We start from the raw sequence: 19,263 nt of genomic DNA, 5'->3' as shown, positions 1-19,263 counted from the left end.
GAGAGAGCACATGAGAGGGGGGAGGGTCAGAGGAAGAAGCAGACCCCCTGCTGAGCAAGGAGCCCGATATGGGACTCGATCCCGGGACTCCAGGATCATGACCTGAGCCGAAGGCAGTCGCTTAACCAACTGAGCCACCCAGGCGCCCGCGCAATTGTTAATAAAAAAAAATTGGGGACCAGTATTTAAGGCTTTAGGATGACTTCAGAGTCACACAGATTCAGGTCCTCTGTCCTGTCCACGTGCTGAGTTGGATTTAAGTGTTGTGTTGGAAGCTTAACATTTCAACAGAGTAATCATTTCTCTAATTTTTATTTTAGAACCAGCTTCTTTCTGATAGATCTTCTAAGGCTTGGGTGACTCTGGATCATTGTGGACCATAAATAATTCAGTCTTGCCCACTTCTGTGTTCCTTAACCAGGATCAGAACCTATCAGGAGAATATACCATTGTCTTTTTGTATTCCATTTTTTGTCATCTGACATTTTGCCACTGTTAAAAACAGCCTAGTCAATTGGGTGCCTGGGTGACTTAGTCAAGTGTCCGACTCTTGATTTTGACTCAGGTCATGATCTCAGAGCCCTGAGATGAGCCTCACGTCAGGCTCCATGCTCAGTGGAGAGTCTGCTTGGGTTTCTTCTGTCCTTCTGCCCCTCCTCCAGCTCATGCTATCTTTCTCTAAAATAAATAAATAAAATCTTTAAAACCAAAAAACCAACACCCCCCCCCCAAAAAAAACCCCATCCTGGTCAAGTGTGTTCCAATTAGTCTTCTGAAAACTAATATCGGATTATTGTTTAAGGCTTAATTTACAAAAGCAAAACTAGAATCTACCTAGCTTGTTAATGTAGAATTCATGTAATAAACTAATTTGCCTGATTAAATGCATATTCATTTAATTTTGAATTTTCACATACTATTAGCATCCCAGATTCAGGAAGGGAAAATGTCATAGGACTTTCATGGTATGATGGCTGAATACTACTAAGATCTGATTCATATTCTTTATTCTCCCTTTGATAAAAGATAAAGCTAAAGAGAGGTACACTGTTTTTTTCTTTTGGCATTGGAAATCAGGACTATTGATAAGATCTGATGACCACCAACAGGAAATACCTACACTCAAGGCTAGAAGAATCCCTGAGATGGGTGAAAGGAGGTGGGAACAGACATTTCAGAGATTGCTACTGATTTAAGAGAGAGGCTGCCCACTACTGCACTGGGAGTTGTGTTCTAAGGCACTTGGGTATGAGAAGTGCTGGGAAGAGGCCTGAGAAGCGTACAGACTTGGGTTTGTAATTTTGTATTTGCTGTGGCTGGCAAGGGAACAATTACCACTTTAGTTTAATCAGAAATGAGCATTAGAAATTGTTATTCATTAATAAGATAATCAGGAAACAAAATTAAGAGATTCTTGTCAAGCTAGCATGTGCATATGAAGTAAAGGCTACACATCACTAGAAAGCTAACTGTGGATTATGCACCAGCTTAGGGTCAAAGAGGACAGTTAGAATAATCAGATTCATAATGAATAGTATAATGAAGAGGTTATGCACATTTATTTGTAGGAAAACAAGGAATAGACCTTTCTTTGTACAGGGATGACTAAAGAGAAAAAAAGAAACAAACATGGGACCTCCAAAAAGATCCTTCAGTGTTAGAGGGGAAGAACATAGACAGCACTCAGATCGGAAAGGAAGAACATACTTTTGAAGAAGTTGATCAATCTTCTAATTCTGGTGATATGGCAAATAAGATAACCTGAAAAAGCCCCCTTATGAATTTCTGATAAAATTCAACATCTATTCATGATAAAAACTTTCAGGAAGCTAGGGGTGGAGTGGATTTCCCTAATCTGATACAGGGCATGTATGAAAAACCTACAGCTAACGTCATAGTTAATGGTAGGTATTGAATGTTTTTCTCTTAAGGTAAGAACTAGTCAAGGATAGTTTTTAGCACTTCTGTCTCACACTGTACTAGAGGTTCTAGCTATTGAAATAAGGCAAGAAAACAAAAACTTTCCAAAAGGTCTAAAGATCTGAAAGGAAGAAGTAAAATGATTTCTACTTGTAGATGATATTGCCATTTACATAGAAAATCCTCAGTAATTTACAAAACAATTTTTAGAACTAACAAATGGATTTAAGGGTATTTCAGGATACATACAAAAATATAAATCAATGGAACAGAAGAGAGTCCAGAAATAGACCCACATATATGTGGCCAGTTGACTTTCAGCAGAGTGCCAAAGCAGTTCAAGGAAGAAAATCTTTTCAAAATACAGTATTGGGATAACTGGATACTCATGAGAGAAAACAGTGAACATTGATTCTCACCTCATACCCTACATAAAGACTAATTTGAAATTTATCACATTTCTGAATATAATCAAATCAACAGCCTTCCAATCTGACATGATATAATATTGCTGATTTGGCATTTACTTAAAAGTTAAACATCTTCTGTATGACCTAGTCATTCTACTTTGAATTATTTACCCAAGACAAGTAAGAATATATGCCCATAACAAGAATTATATTATATATACATGTTTATAGCAGCTTTAGTTCTAATAACCCAAACTGGAACAATCCAAATGTCTACCTATAGGTGAAGGGAAAAATAAAATGTGGTATATCCATACAGTGAAAATACTATTTAGCAAGAAAAAGGAACATAGTGCCGATACATGCAATACGACATCATGGATACATCTCACAATCAGTATGTTAAGGGAAATAAACCGGATGCAAAAGTATAAATACCGTATGACAGATACAAACTATAGTGACAAAAAGCAGATCCATGATTGCCTTAGTCAGAGGTAGATTGTAGATTTTGGATATAATGGGATTGATTGATGGTTGGTTTTTGTCCTTTGCCCATGATTTTTGTCTTTTGTCAGACTGCAAGGTCATTGATGAAGGGGAGTCATGTAGGGGAGGGCTAAACAAGAACACTAGAAGCACCTTCCATCTTCTTAACAAAGAGATGGAAATGATTGGGTCCCCAGTATTTCTTTAAGCCTAGGCTTCTTAAAACAGGCCAGTGGAAAAGGCACAAACAAATGAGAAGTTTCCTTGAATTGCTGTTGCTGTCCTGGCCCACCATGGAGCTCAGGATCATCTTCATCAGTATTTAGCTTGAGCAGACAAGCTACCATCAGATGACACTGACTCATGGCCAGCATCTGGGTAGATTTGTATCACATAGCCACCCCAGAATTCCGGGTTGGCTGCCTGGGCAAGCCTGCTTGTTTCATTCTTCTTGTTATCCTTCACCCTGTATTTTACACATCTCCCCTCTGACATCATGGAAGGGTTAGGCTGTAATTGCCAGTATCTTGGCTGATGAAACTAGACCCCTACACAAATTACAGGATCAGGCTGTCCCCAGAGTTTTGTTCCGAATACTTAAATGCCAGAAGAGTTTTTTTTTTTTTTTAAAGATTTTATTTATTTATTTGAGAGAGAGAGAATGAGAGAGAGCACATGAGACGGGGGAGGGTCAGAGGGAGAAGAAGACTCCCTGACTAGCAGGGAGCCCGATGCGGGACTCGATCCAGGGACTCCAGGATCATGACCTGAGCCGAAGGCAGTCGCTTAACCAACTGAGCCACCCAGGCACACCTGCCAGAAGAGTTTTTAGCAGAAAGGATAATGACCTAGAATTCTGCCCTAGCTGGGGTGGAGTTTATATATAAAGTCAAGAAAAAGATATTCTCATAAATACACTAGCACAGACAGTGTACCACCCACATCTGCTTCCTGAAAAAGTTACTCAGCTATAATCCAGTTTGTTTAGAAGAACTAATAAGAGAGAATATTTGCATCTTAGTGTGGGTCTGCCATGATGCCTTATTTCCACTTAACTTTTATAATGTGACAAATGGGCAAAGAAAACAAATATATACTTCATAAAGAAGGAATACAGGTGTCTAATAAACAGATTCAACCTCATTGTTCAAGCTCATTAGTTGTAGGAGATGTATTCATTTAATGAATATATATTGAGCACCTACCACAAGCACTGGATTACATATGGGGGATGTAATAATGAAAAAGATAGAGTCCTATCTCCAGGTGCTTAGAATTTGATAACAGATGCAGTCAAGTAGACAGTTATTGAATAATATGTGATATTTACAAAAACAATAGTGAAATGCTACTTTTGCCAATGAAATTGGAAAAGTTAATGATAAATCTTTAGTATTAGCAAAGGCACAGGGAACTTCTTCACGTACTATAGGGAGAAACATAAACCTACAGTCCTTTTGAGTTCTACAGTATAGGAAAAAAAATTTTGCTTATCTTTTACCTATATTATCAGATTTGAGAGATGAGTCTAAGGAACTAGTTTATATTAAAATTTATGAATAATAGAAGTATATGCTTAGATAATATTTACTATGTGTGAGGTATTGTTCTAAGCACTTCACATGTATGAACTTAATATCCTCACAAACGTCTCTTGGATGGATAGTATTGTTGTTCCTTTTTTACAGATGGGGAAGCTGAAGTCCAAAGAGGAATGTTATATAATATGAACAGGATAGAAGTCTGGAAGGCCATACATTTACAGAAACTTTCCAAGTTTCTCTAAGTAGAGGGTTATAGGTTATTTTAATTTATTTTTATACTTCTTTAATTTTTTAAAATTTTGATAACGAACATATAAAAGTGCTATTTTAATACACAGTGCAGTAGTTTTTAGTGGCTTTAACATAGTTGGAGATGAGAAATCCCCATCTGTGCTGGTAGGTTGAAATTGAAATGTCCCTATTAAGCACTGATGAAATATGGATTTGATTTATTCTCTTTGCTTTTTCAACATTAAGAAATCGTTGTACAGCCATTAAAGACCTCTTGCTTCTGATTATCTTTATTTCTGACGCCCAGATAATTAAGTTGGGATTGCATCGGTATACTACTTCGGGGGAGAAAATCTGTTGAAAGATTGAATGGAAATAACTTTTGACTGTAAATAGGGATGAAATCTTTATCTTAAACTATTGTTTTTCATTCTTAATAAATTCAAGGTTTTCAGTGGTTCTGAGGAAGATTTGTATGAAATAAATTTTTATGACCTTTGGGCCAGAATAGATTCTCTCCTCTTTTCCTCCTCTACCTCCCCTGTCTACTTCCTATGTTTGATGAATGTTTGTGAACTAACTACTGGTAATGTTAACATCTATGCCTGTGATCTAGATTCATTTCCTTTTTTTTTTTTCTTTCTCTTAGCTTTATGCTAAAGAAATGGATGTTGGTGGGGCGCCTGGGTGGCTCAGTTGGTTAAGCGACTGCCTTTGGCTCAGGTCATGATCCTGGAGTCCCGGGATCGAGTCCCGCATCGGGCTCCCTGCTCGGCAGGGAGTCTGCTTCTCCCTCTGACCCTCCCCCTCTCATGTGCTCTCTCTCTCAAATAAATAAATAAAATCTTAAAAAAAAAAAAAAGAAATGGGTGTTGGTGATTTTCTTGGCAATTTACTCAAAAATACTCAAAATTACTCAAAATACTGACATGAGTATTTTATATATGAAGAATTAAGTACTATTCAGAAAAAAATTTTATTGAGGTATAATTGGCATATAACATTATATTAGTTTCATGTGTACAACATAGTGATTTGATATTTGTATACACTGCAAATGATTATCATAGTAAGTCTAGTTACCACCTGTCACCTTACATAGTTACAGAATATTTTTTCTTATGATGAGGACTTTTAAGATTTAGCAACTTTCAAATATGCAATACAATATTGTTAACTATAGTCACTCTGCTGTACATTTCATTCCCATGACTTATTTATTTAATAACTGGAAGTTTGCACCTTTTTGACCACCTTGGCCCCTTTCATAGATTAATTCCTTAAAAAACAGTTTTTGGCCCTCTAATCACTCAAGTCCTTCGAGCTGTGCTGTCCAGTATGGTAGCACTAGCCATGTTTGGCTATTTAAATTAAGTAAAATAAAATTAAAACTTCAGTTCCTCAGTTATACTGACCGTATTTTAAATTACAAACATTTGCATCATAGCAGAACCTTCTGCTTGATGGTGATGTCTTAGAGTCTTTGTGTTCGCCACAAAACTCTATTGTGCAGCTCTTATTGACTGTTTTGTATTCTATCAAATTATAATTCATACCATCTTCTATCATGTGTCCAAGAAAGCTGGCCACGTTATATGCCTCCACTTTATCAGTGTGTGTCATTGTAATAACATCTTATTAGGGTGAATAAGCAGAAACTTAAAGTCTTGAATAAGAACCATTTGTGATTATATTATAAATGTTGTCTGTGTCCTGAAAGCATGTATATTGTGTTTCATTCTTTTAGAGGGAGCAGCTAGTATCATATATCATTCTATATAGAAATTAATTCCTGTAATGTTATGTTTTAGGTGAATGAAAAAGTAATTTATCCCTTGAAATCTAGAGAAAAAGATTTTGTTAAGGTTTCTACAGTCACTACTGTTAAGTTTTTCTCATTAGTCCAGATCATTAGCTGGTTGCTTAAAATGGAAAACTATGTTAAAATTTATAAAGCTTAGGGGAGCCTGGGTGGCTCAGTCGGTTAAGCGGCTGCCTTCGGCTCAGGTCATGATCCCAGGGTGCTGGGATCGAGCCCCGCATCGGGCTCCCTGCTCGGCGGGAAGCCCGCTTCTCCCTCTCCCTCTGCCCCTCCCCCTGCTCGTGCTCTCTCTCTCTGAAAAGTAAATAAATAAAATTTTAAGGAAATTATAAAGTTTAATATAAATGTCTAGTCATTAAGATCTCTGTAGGTAATAATATTATCCTGGTGGAACTAGAATTGATTTAAATAATTATACAATTACTATTACTGTTTCTTATGTTTTTATCATGCTTTCCAACCAGATTGCCAGCTTCTGGAGAGCAGGAGCCACGTCTCTGTGATTTTTCCTATTTTCTACAGCACCTGGCACCATGGCTTGTTTTTAATAAGCTCTTGCTATAATTTATTGAATTGATTTATTTTCTTCTGTTGCTTACTGTGCAGGACAGAACTTACAAAAAGCGTGGTGCTCCCTGAACTAATAGAACTCTCTAGGGATGAAGGCAGCAGTGTGCGTCTTGCAGCTTTTGAAACTCTGGTTAATCTGCTTGATGTATTTGATACAGGTAAATCTACATGTAGACACATCTTTGCTTCTGAAAGCAGTGTTTTTCCCTCTTTTGTATCACTGATAAGGGAGTAAAGGACGATAAAGGACAGAATTTCTTACATCGGATTTTGTGATGAACATTAAGCCTCCCTTCCTAAGAATTTGGCTTGGTAATTAGCCTCTAACTTGTTCAACTAATTGGCCCTAGGAAAGATGCTGACTAAAACAAGGTCTAAATTAGTTTCCCTACCTTAATATTTTAATGCTAGAAATCTCATGGCCATAGGAGGAGAAATCTGGGATGAGGTACTTGGGTGGGAATGGGTACAGAGGTATTTCTTAGCATTGTGTCAATCAAATCACAAAGACAGCTCCTCTGTGAGTGTATGACTAGACCTTTGACTAATGCTGGGCATTAATTTATTAGTAAACATTAACCATGTTGATATGGTGAAGTTTGGAGGAGTAAATATCAAGTACTTTGGTGCAAAACTCTATTGTGTAATTATAGGATTACATTTACTTGGATTAACAGCATTTTACCTGAACTAGGAGAGCCTGTTAAAGATTTTTGCAGTATGGACAGTAATTATGTATGATTGCTACAGACTAATCATTTAGGCTATCTGATGGGCCAGAGGAGGAAAAACTATAATGCATGAAAAGAGACAAATGAATGAATCTGCTTGTCCTAATTATGGGGCACCCCTGGGCATTCAGTCTAGGAACCTTGGCATCCTCTCTGCTCTCTTCCCCCTCACTGCTCACACTCGGTTATCATAGATCTGGGTCTGACCTGTGTTCTCGGCTTTCCCTGACATTCCTTCCACTTCTGGTACACGATGCTCCAATACCACTTGTCATTACCTTGGCATATTCGATTCTCCCACACCTCTAGCTTTTCTGCGTATTCTTTTCTCTCTGTTTTTTTTTTTTTTCTTCTATTTTCCTCCTAACCAACATCTCCTTCAGTGCTCATTGCAAATACAGTTTCCTCTCCGATATCTCTCTAAATGTCTTATGCCAAGAGTTGGCCAGCTATGGTCTACAGGCTAAATTCTGGTGCTTCCTGTTTATGTAAGTAAAGTTTATTGGAACATAGCCATGCCCATGTGGTTATGTATTGTCTGTAGCTGATTTTGTGTTGTGGTGACAGACTAGTTGTGACAAATACACTGGGAAGCCTAGAACATTTACAAAAAACATGTGCAGACCCCTGCCTTATGACGACTGTGAAAATAGTGATCACATCGTCTTATGATAGTTTTTGTGTTTGGCTTCTTCGCTGGTCTGAGTTTCTCAAGTTCAGAGACCATGTATTACTCCTCTTTCTACTTCTACTTAATATAATGCTTGTTCTGTATGAAATACAATAAATGTTTGCCTAATGAATGTTGTTTAGTTAAAACAGTAGTTGTGGTACTGAACTGTGGTGAGAGTAACCAGAATAATAATACTAATAACCCCGTTGATGCATTTTACTTAGTCCTGTCAGACCCTTAATAAAGCAGTGGTGCATTTCTGAAAGTTTAAGAGAACTATGGGAAATTCAGAGTTTTAGAATTAAGATGTAAATTTTGCTAATACATCAGCAATTTATAGCCAGCAGATATATTTACAAATATTAATTAACTTCTGAGGCGCCTGGGTGGCTCAGTCAGTTGGGTGTCCAACTCTTGATTTCAGCTCAGGTCTTGATTGCAGGGTTGTGAGTTCAAGCCCTGCATTGGGCTCCATGCTAGGCGTGGAGCCTACTTAAAAAAAAAAAAATCGATTTGCTTCTTAAGGAAGTGTCTTCTAAGAAGTGAAAGTGAAGAAATTCAGTAAACAGGTGCACTGAAAGTCTGAGCTCCTCCGCATGACATTAAGGTTTTTGATGATCTCAACTCTCCTCTCACTGCTTCTATCCCCCACAGCTCTGCCACCATTGCTGGCAGAAATTTTCTGTTGCTATGTGGCTAACATAGTAATTTTTCTTCCTGGGATCTGTGTGTATATATTAATTTCTCCATGTGCCGTGTGGGTGATTGGTCTGAAGTATGTTTTATTTTGTTTTGTTTTCCAGATGACAGAAGTCAAACTATACTTCCCTTAGTGAAATCATTTTGTGAAAAATCTTTCAAAGCAGATGAATCAATTCTTATTTCCTTATCTTTCCATTTAGGAAAACTATGCCATGGACTATATGGTATGATATATCTTAAGATTTTCAAGATTTGTAGATAATTTTTTTCCTTTTTCTTTTACCTCAGCCACTAAACTTCGGCTTTCCAGGTGTAAAACCTATCCTTTAGGTGTGTAAAATCTTAAGAGGCCTTAGATTTTTGATAGCATAATTTAGAACACATTGAAAAATGACTTTCCCCCAGTAGAACCTATTTGAAAGAACAGTGACAGAATGAAGTAGGCATGGCCCTTTAAATTTCTGAATATTTTATACTTATGTATCAGTTGGCATATGATAATAGAAGCTCATTTATATTAACTATTGGTACATAGTAAGTATACCCTTATCAACTATTTGCTGTAATATATCCTGTGAGCGTTTCAGCTTAGAATCAGCATAATACAACTTGGCATTTTGAACATATTACTCAGTTCTTAGCTTACTATACTAATGTAAGCATAAATTAAGTTAGAACCATCTGGCATAGTAAAACATTTTTAAAAATGTATATTGTAGACTCTTAACAGGCTGTTGAAACTAAGTACTACAGTATATGATGAGTTCCTATCCATTGATCAAAAATATTTTGAGTTTACTTTGCCATCCTTTAGATTGAGTTTTTAAGCGCCTCTCTGCAGAAACATATACATGTCTTTTCTGCAGACTGTTTTAGAATATTTATGATAAGTAAATAGCAGTAATGGCCCTGATGTATTATTATTGTAGTGACTTGTTGGTCTGTGGTATGATGTATGCTGTAGAAATTAATGCAGTTGTAATTCCTGCATTGTGTAGGTTATACTATCAAAATTAAAATTAAAATATTATTAAGATTAACATAAGATGAAACAATTGACCTGTTGGGAGTTCTTCATGATAGGTACCCTTTCCTCTGTTGTTTTTATTTATGATCTTTAGCCATTTATTTGACTATTTTGCTCCAATTATGTATGTATTGTACTTTGCTTTTCTCTCTTTATTTTTTGTTTTCAATTGAAATGTTGAACAAAGGTTTTACATTTGTTTTAGGAATTTTTACTCCAGATCAACACTTGAGATTTTTGGAGTTTTATAAGAAACTCTGTACATTGGGTTTGCAACAAGAAAATGGACACAATGAAAATCAGATTCCACCCCAAATCCTAGAGCAGGAGAAGAAATATATTTCTGTCCGGAAGAACTGTGCTTATAATTTCCCGGTAATAAATTGTGTATTGGTACTGACTAAACATTTTGATTATAACTCTAAAATATATGAATAGATAGCATTAAAAAGTATGGCCATATTTGACACCTGCTTAGCCTTATGTCTGGTATATGCAGTAGGTACTAAGTAATATTGGTGTAATTTATATTTATCTTTACGTATAAATTAGAACTATATGCATGCATTTGGACCTTCCAAGTATGATCTCTATCTAAATTATTGTTCAAAGGACATGATTTCAATATAAATGAAGTGATTGTAATATTAGGTACTGATGCATGTTTTTCTCTCCTTCCCGCTCATCTTCTCCCTTCCACCTCCACCAGGCCATGATTGTGTTTGTTGATCCTAAAAACTTCCACATGGAACTCTATTCTACATTCTTCTGCCTTTGTCATGACCCTGAAGTACCAGTCAGATATACTATTGCTATTTGCTTTTATGAAGTAAGTCTGAAGAAGTGAAATGACTTTACATTGGTTGTTAATTCTACCTATGTACACTAGATGATTTTTTGATATTGTGTACACTTCTGTTTATAAAGGTTTATTACAAGATACAGGCTCCATATGTCTTTCATTTTGTGGTCCTAAATGTTATTTTAAAATTCCCATAATTCTCTTAGTATGTTTATAGAATTCATTCACATAAGCACATTATAATCATTTATCATTTATTAATCCATTCATGTACTAAGTGCTTACTTTAAGCCAGACATTGTGGTGTGAATATGGGTATTGCAACTTTGGAAGTAAAATCAGTTTTTATAGGCTTTACAATATTTATATTTAACTTTGTGTCTAAACTCAAGAACTTGAGAATAAATGGAAAATTGAGAGAGATTATTTAAATTTATTGTTTTTTAAAGGTTTTATTTATTTATTTGAGAGAGAGAGCCGAGAGAGCATGAGCAGGGGGAGGGGTATGGGGGAGAGGGAGAAGCCGACTCCCCACTGAGCAGGGGAGCTCAATCCCAGGACCCTGGGATCATGACGTGAGCCGTAGGCAGATGCTTAACTGACTGAGCCATCCAGGCTCCCTACATTTATTGTTTTTACTGCAAATGGATCATGTTTCATGAACATAGCTGTTACGTTCAGCTATTACAGCAACTCTCTGTAATGTAGGAGCAAAAGTGAATTTAAACTTTTTTTTTTTTTTTTTAAGATTTTATTTATTTATTTGACAGAGAGAGAGCTAGCGAGAGCAGGAACACAAGCAGGGGGAGCGGGAGAGGGAGAAGCAGGCTTCCCGCCGAGCAGGGAGCCTGATGCGGGGCTGAAGCCCGATGCGGGGCTCCATCCCAGGACCCTGGGATCATGACCTGAGCTGAAGGCAGACGCTTAACAACTGAGCCACCCAGGCACCCCTGAATTTAAACTTTTATGATGAATGCTATTAACTGTTTAACGCTTGAGGTTGAAATTTGCGTATGTCTTAGAGGTTCCCAGTAAGCACATGTATGCTGTAGTTGCAGTAAAGATGTATAAACTATAACTTGGCAACTTCAAAACGTAAACATCTCTTTATAAGGGGCATAATAAAATATTTCCTTTCTTTATAAGAGGTATCTAAATATTCTTAGTCTCAATGAGAAGGTTTCAGCCCCTTCCTTGCACTGTATTCCATAGCAGAGCATTGTTAGATCAGCTCAAAGTGCCCAAGGTACCTATAACATCATTATTATGTTGCTTAAGACTCGTGGCTGTTGGCTGAAAGTCTCTGCTTCTTTTCATTAACAGTTTTTCTGGTATGAATGAAATGTTCACTGTGCAAAATCTAGGAAATATTTCCTTTAAATGGTATAAATAATTAAAATAATTCCAGTGTTGCAAAATTAAGTCATCTTTGTAAATATAGCGGTAGAAATATTCTTTTGGAGGAGGGGAAAGAACAGAGGGCACTGCTAGCTGAGTGAACTCTGTCTCCACTGTGCATTAAGTGGGCATGTAGTCTTGGTTACTGTGCGTGCCTGTTAGATGAATGGTCTCCAGAGATGGTTCCGTGAGGTTAGTATCTGAGAACGCAATATTTATATAATATTAGAGTTTTTACTTATGTTCATTTTTATCTCATCCCTTTAATATTTCATTTTTTATGTGTTTCATAGTGGACACAATATGTTAACACCCTATAAATAAACATCTGAAATGTGTCCATAAAAATACTTCACTGGTAGGAGTGAGTTCGGATCATTGATCTAGCTCTTTGGTGGCTAGTTGCCCTGTTCTCTCAATCATACCATGTAGGTAGGCTGTTGCTGATACTCCATAAAATAGATTGTTAGTCTAGGTTTATCCTTTTGAGTAGTGAGAATCCATTGGTGGATTTAAGTTTTTCTCACAGTGCTGTTGTTAAATTCTGAGAGTTATTTTACCATGTCCTAACTTTATTCTTGTTTTTCAGAAACATATTATTTCGAAAATATTTTGAACAAGTCAGAAACAGCCCTGTAGAGCAAAGTTTTTTAGAACATTTTCTTTATCCAGGAAGCTTCCCTCCCCCGCAAATAAAATCTTACCCAGAAGCCCAATATGTAAAAACAAACAAACAAACAAACAAAGCACCAAGCCCAAAAAAGAAAAAGAAAAAAAAAGATGAAGTAGAAACTGGTGAATTTACCATTGTGGGTTCTGAGTTTGCCTGGAGGAAGAAAGAAGACTGTTCATAGGGGAGCTAGATTAGACCCTTCCAGCTCCTCTTGTGCTGATTAAAGTCTTTGATGGGAAAAATCTTTGGTGTCTTGCTTGCTTAGGAGTCCCCTCTATCCCTGTGTCACACTGACCTTCTGTAGTACTTACCCTCTTCGGGAGGCGCTGAAGCAGGATGAATGCTCATATGTCCTGTCAGACCCTGTTGACTGCTGTAAGACTTTAAAATATGAGCTAGAGGTGTCCATGGACTTACTGCTTGTGACATGAAAATTGTGACTGATAAATCCATCCTGTACTTTCTACACCCATGTGGGCACTGACATTCCCACCCTCATGTGTCCACACTCCAGAGTGTTACAAAGCAGGCTAAAAAGCTGGTTTTCTATGCAATTAATTTTTTAGAAATCTAATTTTTACATTTATGTTGTAACCTAGTTTCATTTTAGAAGAAGTATCTAACAGGGATGTGTTTTGTAAAATATTATTATAACCTTTAAATGTCTAGTAGTTTTAAATCTGAGAGACTTTATTGTTGCATTTCAGGTATCTAAACTTCTGAATTCTGGAGTATTTTTAATACATAAAGAATTAATAACATTATTACAAGATGAATCACTGGAGGTAATATCTTCTTACTCTTTGGTTTTTACTTCATGTTAAGTCTGAATATTATCAATGCCCTTCCCCTCTTCCCCTGCACTTCTTAGGAATTGCATGAATTCTTTCAGCTGACTAGCCCCAAAAGCGTCAAGACAAGGTGCAGTTGTATCATAGACTGGAAATTGAGATCGTTAAAAAAATACTCAGTTTTAAAATATATATGTATATTTGTTTATTAAGAATTTAGGACATGCCAAAAAGTAGACAAACAAAAGGATACCTTTAGTTCCAATTACTGTTTCTGTTTTGTTATATTTTTAAGTTTTTCTTTTTCTTTGCTATGAAAAAGTTTTTATTTTACTTAATTGCAATCCTATTTTATATCACATTTTACATCTTTTTTTTTTTTCTCTCAGCATTGTTTAGGGAATATATTTGGGAAAACTGAAATACTTTATTTTGATGCTGCATTTAGTATATCCTGTTCACCCAAATGACTGCTAGCTCAACTCATCAATAGTTACACATTGCTGAGGGTGTTATCTTACTTAAATTGCTTTTTAAAAGTTGAGAGGCAGTTTTTTGGCATATTGGTTGTATGGAAGTAGCTGTCTCAGATCTAGACTATTTGAACAATATCAAGGGGCAGGTATACTAATCTCTTTTCAAAGGTAGCTTTGATCAAGCCAGTTGATTATTTTTCTAAAATGTTCCAGCAAGAAGATGGCAACGTAAGAAAATAGAAACTCCCTAAATGTTGTTTGGTAAATAATACTATTTCTGCACAGAAATTGACATATGAGGCTAACCTAAGATTAGAAAAACAGTAGTTGCCATAACAGTAATTGATATCTCTATTGAAAGGTACTAGATGCTCTTATAGATCATCTTCCAGAAATCCTTGAACTTATGTCTACTGGTGGAGAAAGCACTATTCAAGAAAATAAGGTAAATCCCATGTATCAAAGAAGTTCCTGAATGTTTTAAATATGATCTTTCTCTATAGAGTTGTTGTGGGGAATCAATGAGAGAATGTGTGGAAAACATTTAAAGTAGTGCTTGCCCCATAATAGCAGGTAGCTTAGTAAATGTCTCTTGGAGCTTCAACAGCCTGAATTTTTCCTACAATTATTCCATTACCATGATTCTTATTTATTGTCCTTGGAGTTTACATTCATATTTCCAGTTTTTATTAGCATTAATTATTATTCTAAGAATAGCATCTGGTGAGGACAGAAGAGTAGGAATGTAGAAGGTCAAAATTTTCCAACAGCGAAATATAAGAAATTTTACTTTAGTTAGAAGGATTGAGTCCCATTCTCTATTTCAAAATTTTGTTTTCAGTGACCGTAAATTTTACTGATGGATCTTTTTGAAACGTGTTTGATTTTGCCAGATAATTATCTCCCTATGACAACTAAGATCCTCCTAGGTTCTGAAGTGAGTGAGAATATTCCTCTCCCCAATGTATCGTAAGACTGAATAGTTTGACTGAATGCTGCAGTTGATTTATTATCATCAATCTTCTGATGTGCTTTTTTTCAGTTATCATCTCTGCCTGACTTGATCCCAGCCCTCACAGCTGCTGAGCAGCGAGCAGCAGCCTCCTTGAAATGGAGAACTCATGAGAAGCTACTACAGAAATATGCCTGTCTGCCGCATATCATATCAAGTGATCAGATTTATTATCGTTTCTTACAAAGAATGTTCACCATCATGATGACAAATGTGAGCCCAGTACCTTTTATCTAAATCTTTTGAACTCACACTTGATTTTGGGATTACCAGATTCTCCCCATTCTCAAAATAGTACAACAAACTCTCTTTATTCCATTTTGCCCTGGAAAGATGTTATCCTCCCAGATCCCTGAGGGGGAAACTCAGATTTCCACGTGCTTCTTCAGTAATGCTTATTTTTGAACATTGTCTACGTAGCTGGGTTGAAGAATGAACAAGTGGTACCTTTACTTACCCTTTTTCCATATGTTGCCAAGGAGAGTGTAAACAGATTCACTTCAAACTTGATATAGTTCTTCTCAAAAGGCAGGTTGGCCGGAGTCTGTGATCTCGACCGCTAAGTCCCTCTTGCTCTGATATCCACTTTTATGTGTCGTGGCCTCAGAGCCGACCTCAACTATGCCATGTGGCCAGACATCCCGTAAGTCCCTACATCTTAGTGGCATTGCTTTTTCTTTTAAAGTACCTCTAAAAAGTGGCTGTGTAACAGATAAAGCTTATATTAAAAACATGATGGCCTACTATGGATAACCTTAAAATTAGGGTCAAAAGCAGAAAAAAAAAAAAAAGGAAAAGTTTTGTACTCACATCCCCCAGAGAGTAAGTTGTCTACCTTTTTCACAAAAATTTCAGAGGTTTATTTAGCCTACAGTTCACTGTACGTTTAATAGGATGTCTTCCTACCATTTTGGAAGTATGAAAAAGTTCCATATAACATGTACGTTTTAGAAACTGTTGAAAAAGTGCTTAATAGTGTCATTGTTCTCAATAAAAGGGAGATAATGAGATCTTGTAGCCATTTCAGAAAACCAAAATCAGGTTTAGCTTCAAAGATTAAAAAGAAAAAAAATAACGTTATTGGTGTCATTTACAACTTAAGAAAACAGGCGTACATTTCATGAACTGACACTCTGCAGGTTAATTTCATTTATCAAAGCAAAGCCTAGAGCATGAAGGTTACATTATAGCTGTAATAGTCTTAAGAAATGACATCAGTGACTCCCTTATCAGAGGGCAGTGCGTGAGTGTGCCACATAGGAAATTTACATAAAATTGAGCAGAATTAATGAATTATTTTATTCAGAAATTACCTATTCGAGTACCTGCTATGTGTCAGGCACTGTTTGAGGAGGGAGGGATACAGGAGTGGATAAGACGGACAGACTCCTTCTCTTAACAGAGCTTGTGTTCTAAAGGGTGGTGGTATCAGGATACATAATACAGCAGGATGAGTGATATATTTACAGATGCCGGTAAGTGCTGTGGTTTGATCTTAATTGTTTATCTCAGCGTGATGAGTTAGTAGGCATGCTGTGTTTACAGAGCTTAAGAATATATAATTATTCCATATTTTAACTTCTCTTATCAAGAAAGAGAAATGATTTACAACATAGAGTGCAAACAAAGTACCTGTAAGCCTAAGAGATTGTTTTACTATTTTCTTTTACAAGGCAGTAATTCCACAGTTAAAAGGAGATACATGATTATTATAGCACATTTTCCGTGATCAAAGAGGATGTTCTGGAGAAAAGAAAGATTTATATTTTTAATTCCACACCTAATGGTCATAATTCATTCATTCAGCAAAATTTATTGAGTGCTTACTATGTGCCAAGCACTACTATATTTTGGGTACCAGGATACAACAATGAACAAAAGAGACAAAGGGTGTATTATCACAGTACCTGAAATTCTACTGGAGACCGGCGGTAAAGCAACATACATCTAGAGTATGTCAGGGGTGAAAAGTACAGTGAAGCACAGTAAAGCAGGGTAGAGGATGAGGAACATGACAGAAGGTAGTAGGATGCTATTGTGGAGATAGCGGTCAGGGAAACATCCTTTCTGATCAAGTATGCTTCATGCAGAGGCTTGAACAAAGTAAAGGAGTTACCAGGTGGATGAAGGACAAGCGAGAAGAGCAAAGAAAGTGTGGTTGCGTGAGGAGCAAGGAAGCTAGCTAGGGTGGCAGGTGGTGGAGAGATGAGGTAGGGGGGTGCCTGGTCCGTGATGTGGAATCTAGCTTGTATTCTCTGAAGCAAGGAAAATCTTTAGAAGATTTTGAGGAATGACATTAACTTTTTTTTCTTTTGTTGTGAAAAAATTTTAAAGCTACAGAGAGGCGAAGAAAATACTGCGATGAACCTTCATGTAGAACCCAGCGAGACCGAACAATTGTTAACATTTTGCCATTATTCGCTTTTTCTATTTCATTGTGCTGAGGAATTTTAAATTATACATGTCATTGTATTTTATCTCTATAAACATTTCAATGTTCATCTCTAAAAAAAGACATTCTCCTATATAATCACAGTATAATCATTACATTTTGCAAAATGGAGTTATTCTTCAATACCATTTCATATCCATGTAGTTCACATTGTGTTCCCCAAACATATTTTATAGTTGTTTTATTCCATATAGGATCCAATTAAGATCCTTTGGCTATTGCCTTTGACTGTTACAACTCTTAATTGTCTTTTAATTCAGAACAGACTGCCTTTCTCCCTTTTCCCACTTTTTCATGACATTGAAGACTTCATCATCCTGTAGAATATTCCAGTTCTGAATTTGTCAGATTGCTGTTTCACGGTGTTAGCTTGTTCACCTATTCTCAGTATTTCTTGTAAACGGAAAATTAGATCTAAAGACTTGCTGAGTTTTAGGTTAAACATTTTTGGCAAGAATACTTCACAGATGCTGCTTTGTACTTTATGTCGCATCATCTCTGGACACGTGTTCCTCTGTAAGTGAGCTCAGAGTGGTTCTCCAGTGGTGACCGTTGTATCAGCCCACTGCAAAATTATGTTTTCTCCCTTGCAAGGTGCACTGTAATCGGAAACTGACACTTTGAACACTCTGAACACCAGTTTTTCATCAACCTTATACCCATTAGGTTTAGCATCCACTGATGATCCTTCCTGAATCTGTTTATATTAGAACTTGCAGAGGAGTGATTTTTAAAAATTCTATCACTTCTGCATTTTTCATGGCATTCTTCTATGAAGAGATGCTTTACTTCATCCATGTGGCTAATCTGATTATGCTGAAATATATTTCCTCAGGTAATCTTTAGTTTTTTCCTCCTATGATCAATTTTCAGAGCTAGGAGTTGGTGTAGGAACCACTTCCAGTGGTGACAACTGAGTTTTGTTTTGGTTTTGTTCTCTCTTTCAGGCTCATTCTCTAATATTAAATATTGTTTTAATCAACTGTGATCATTATTGGTGTGCTCCAATTGTCACAACTTATTCAGGCTGGCTCTACGTGTTTTTGATATGATTACATTTATCTCTGATTTCTGGCCCAAAAGATAACTTACGTTATACTGTGAGGTACAAAATATACATATTTTTTAAATTTTTATTTTGTTTTATTATGTTATGTCACCATACAGTGCATCATTAGTTTTTGATGTAGTGATCCATGATTCATTGTTTTCGTATAACACCCACTGCTCCATGCAGTACGTGCCCTCCTTAATACCCATCACCAGGCTAACCCATCCCCCCACCCCCCCCTCTAAAACCCTCAGTTTGTTTCTCAGAGTCCATAGTCTCTCATGGTTCGTCTCTCCCTCCGATTCCCCCCCTTCCTTTTTCCTTTCCTTCTCCTAATGTCCTCCATGCTATTCCTTATGCTCCACAAATAAGTGAAACCATATGATAATTGACTTTCTCTGCTTGACTTCTTTCACTTAGCATAATCTCCTCCAGTCCCATCCATGTTGACGTTAAAAGTTGGGTATTTATCCTTTCTGATGGCTGAGT

At 36.6% G+C, this 19,263-nt stretch overlaps 1 protein-coding gene across 4 annotated transcripts in view; it reads left to right on the top strand.

Annotated features, from left to right (window-relative positions):
* Window positions 1-19,263, top strand: part of PPP4R4 (protein phosphatase 4 regulatory subunit 4) — a 105,820-nt gene that overhangs the window by 56,719 nt on the left and 29,838 nt on the right. For all 4 annotated transcript variants that reach the window (XM_081829996.1, XM_081829995.1, XM_081829997.1 and 1 more), the window contains 7 exons: window positions 7,023-7,144; window positions 9,194-9,316; window positions 10,325-10,494; window positions 10,829-10,948; window positions 13,700-13,777; window positions 14,621-14,704; window positions 15,302-15,484. In XM_081829996.1, the coding sequence (XP_081686122.1) occupies window positions 7,023-7,144; window positions 9,194-9,316; window positions 10,325-10,494; window positions 10,829-10,948; window positions 13,700-13,777; window positions 14,621-14,704; window positions 15,302-15,484 (880 nt within the window). The remainder of the gene's footprint in view (window positions 1-7,022; window positions 7,145-9,193; window positions 9,317-10,324; window positions 10,495-10,828; window positions 10,949-13,699; window positions 13,778-14,620; window positions 14,705-15,301; window positions 15,485-19,263) is intronic.

This window comes from Leptonychotes weddellii, chromosome 9 (genome assembly GCF_054177405.1).
Source record: "Leptonychotes weddellii isolate Sample4059 chromosome 9, ASM5417740v2, whole genome shotgun sequence".
Classification (NCBI taxonomy): Eukaryota; Metazoa; Chordata; class Mammalia; order Carnivora; family Phocidae; genus Leptonychotes; species Leptonychotes weddellii.
This window is presented reverse-complemented; position numbering and strand designations above follow the sequence as displayed.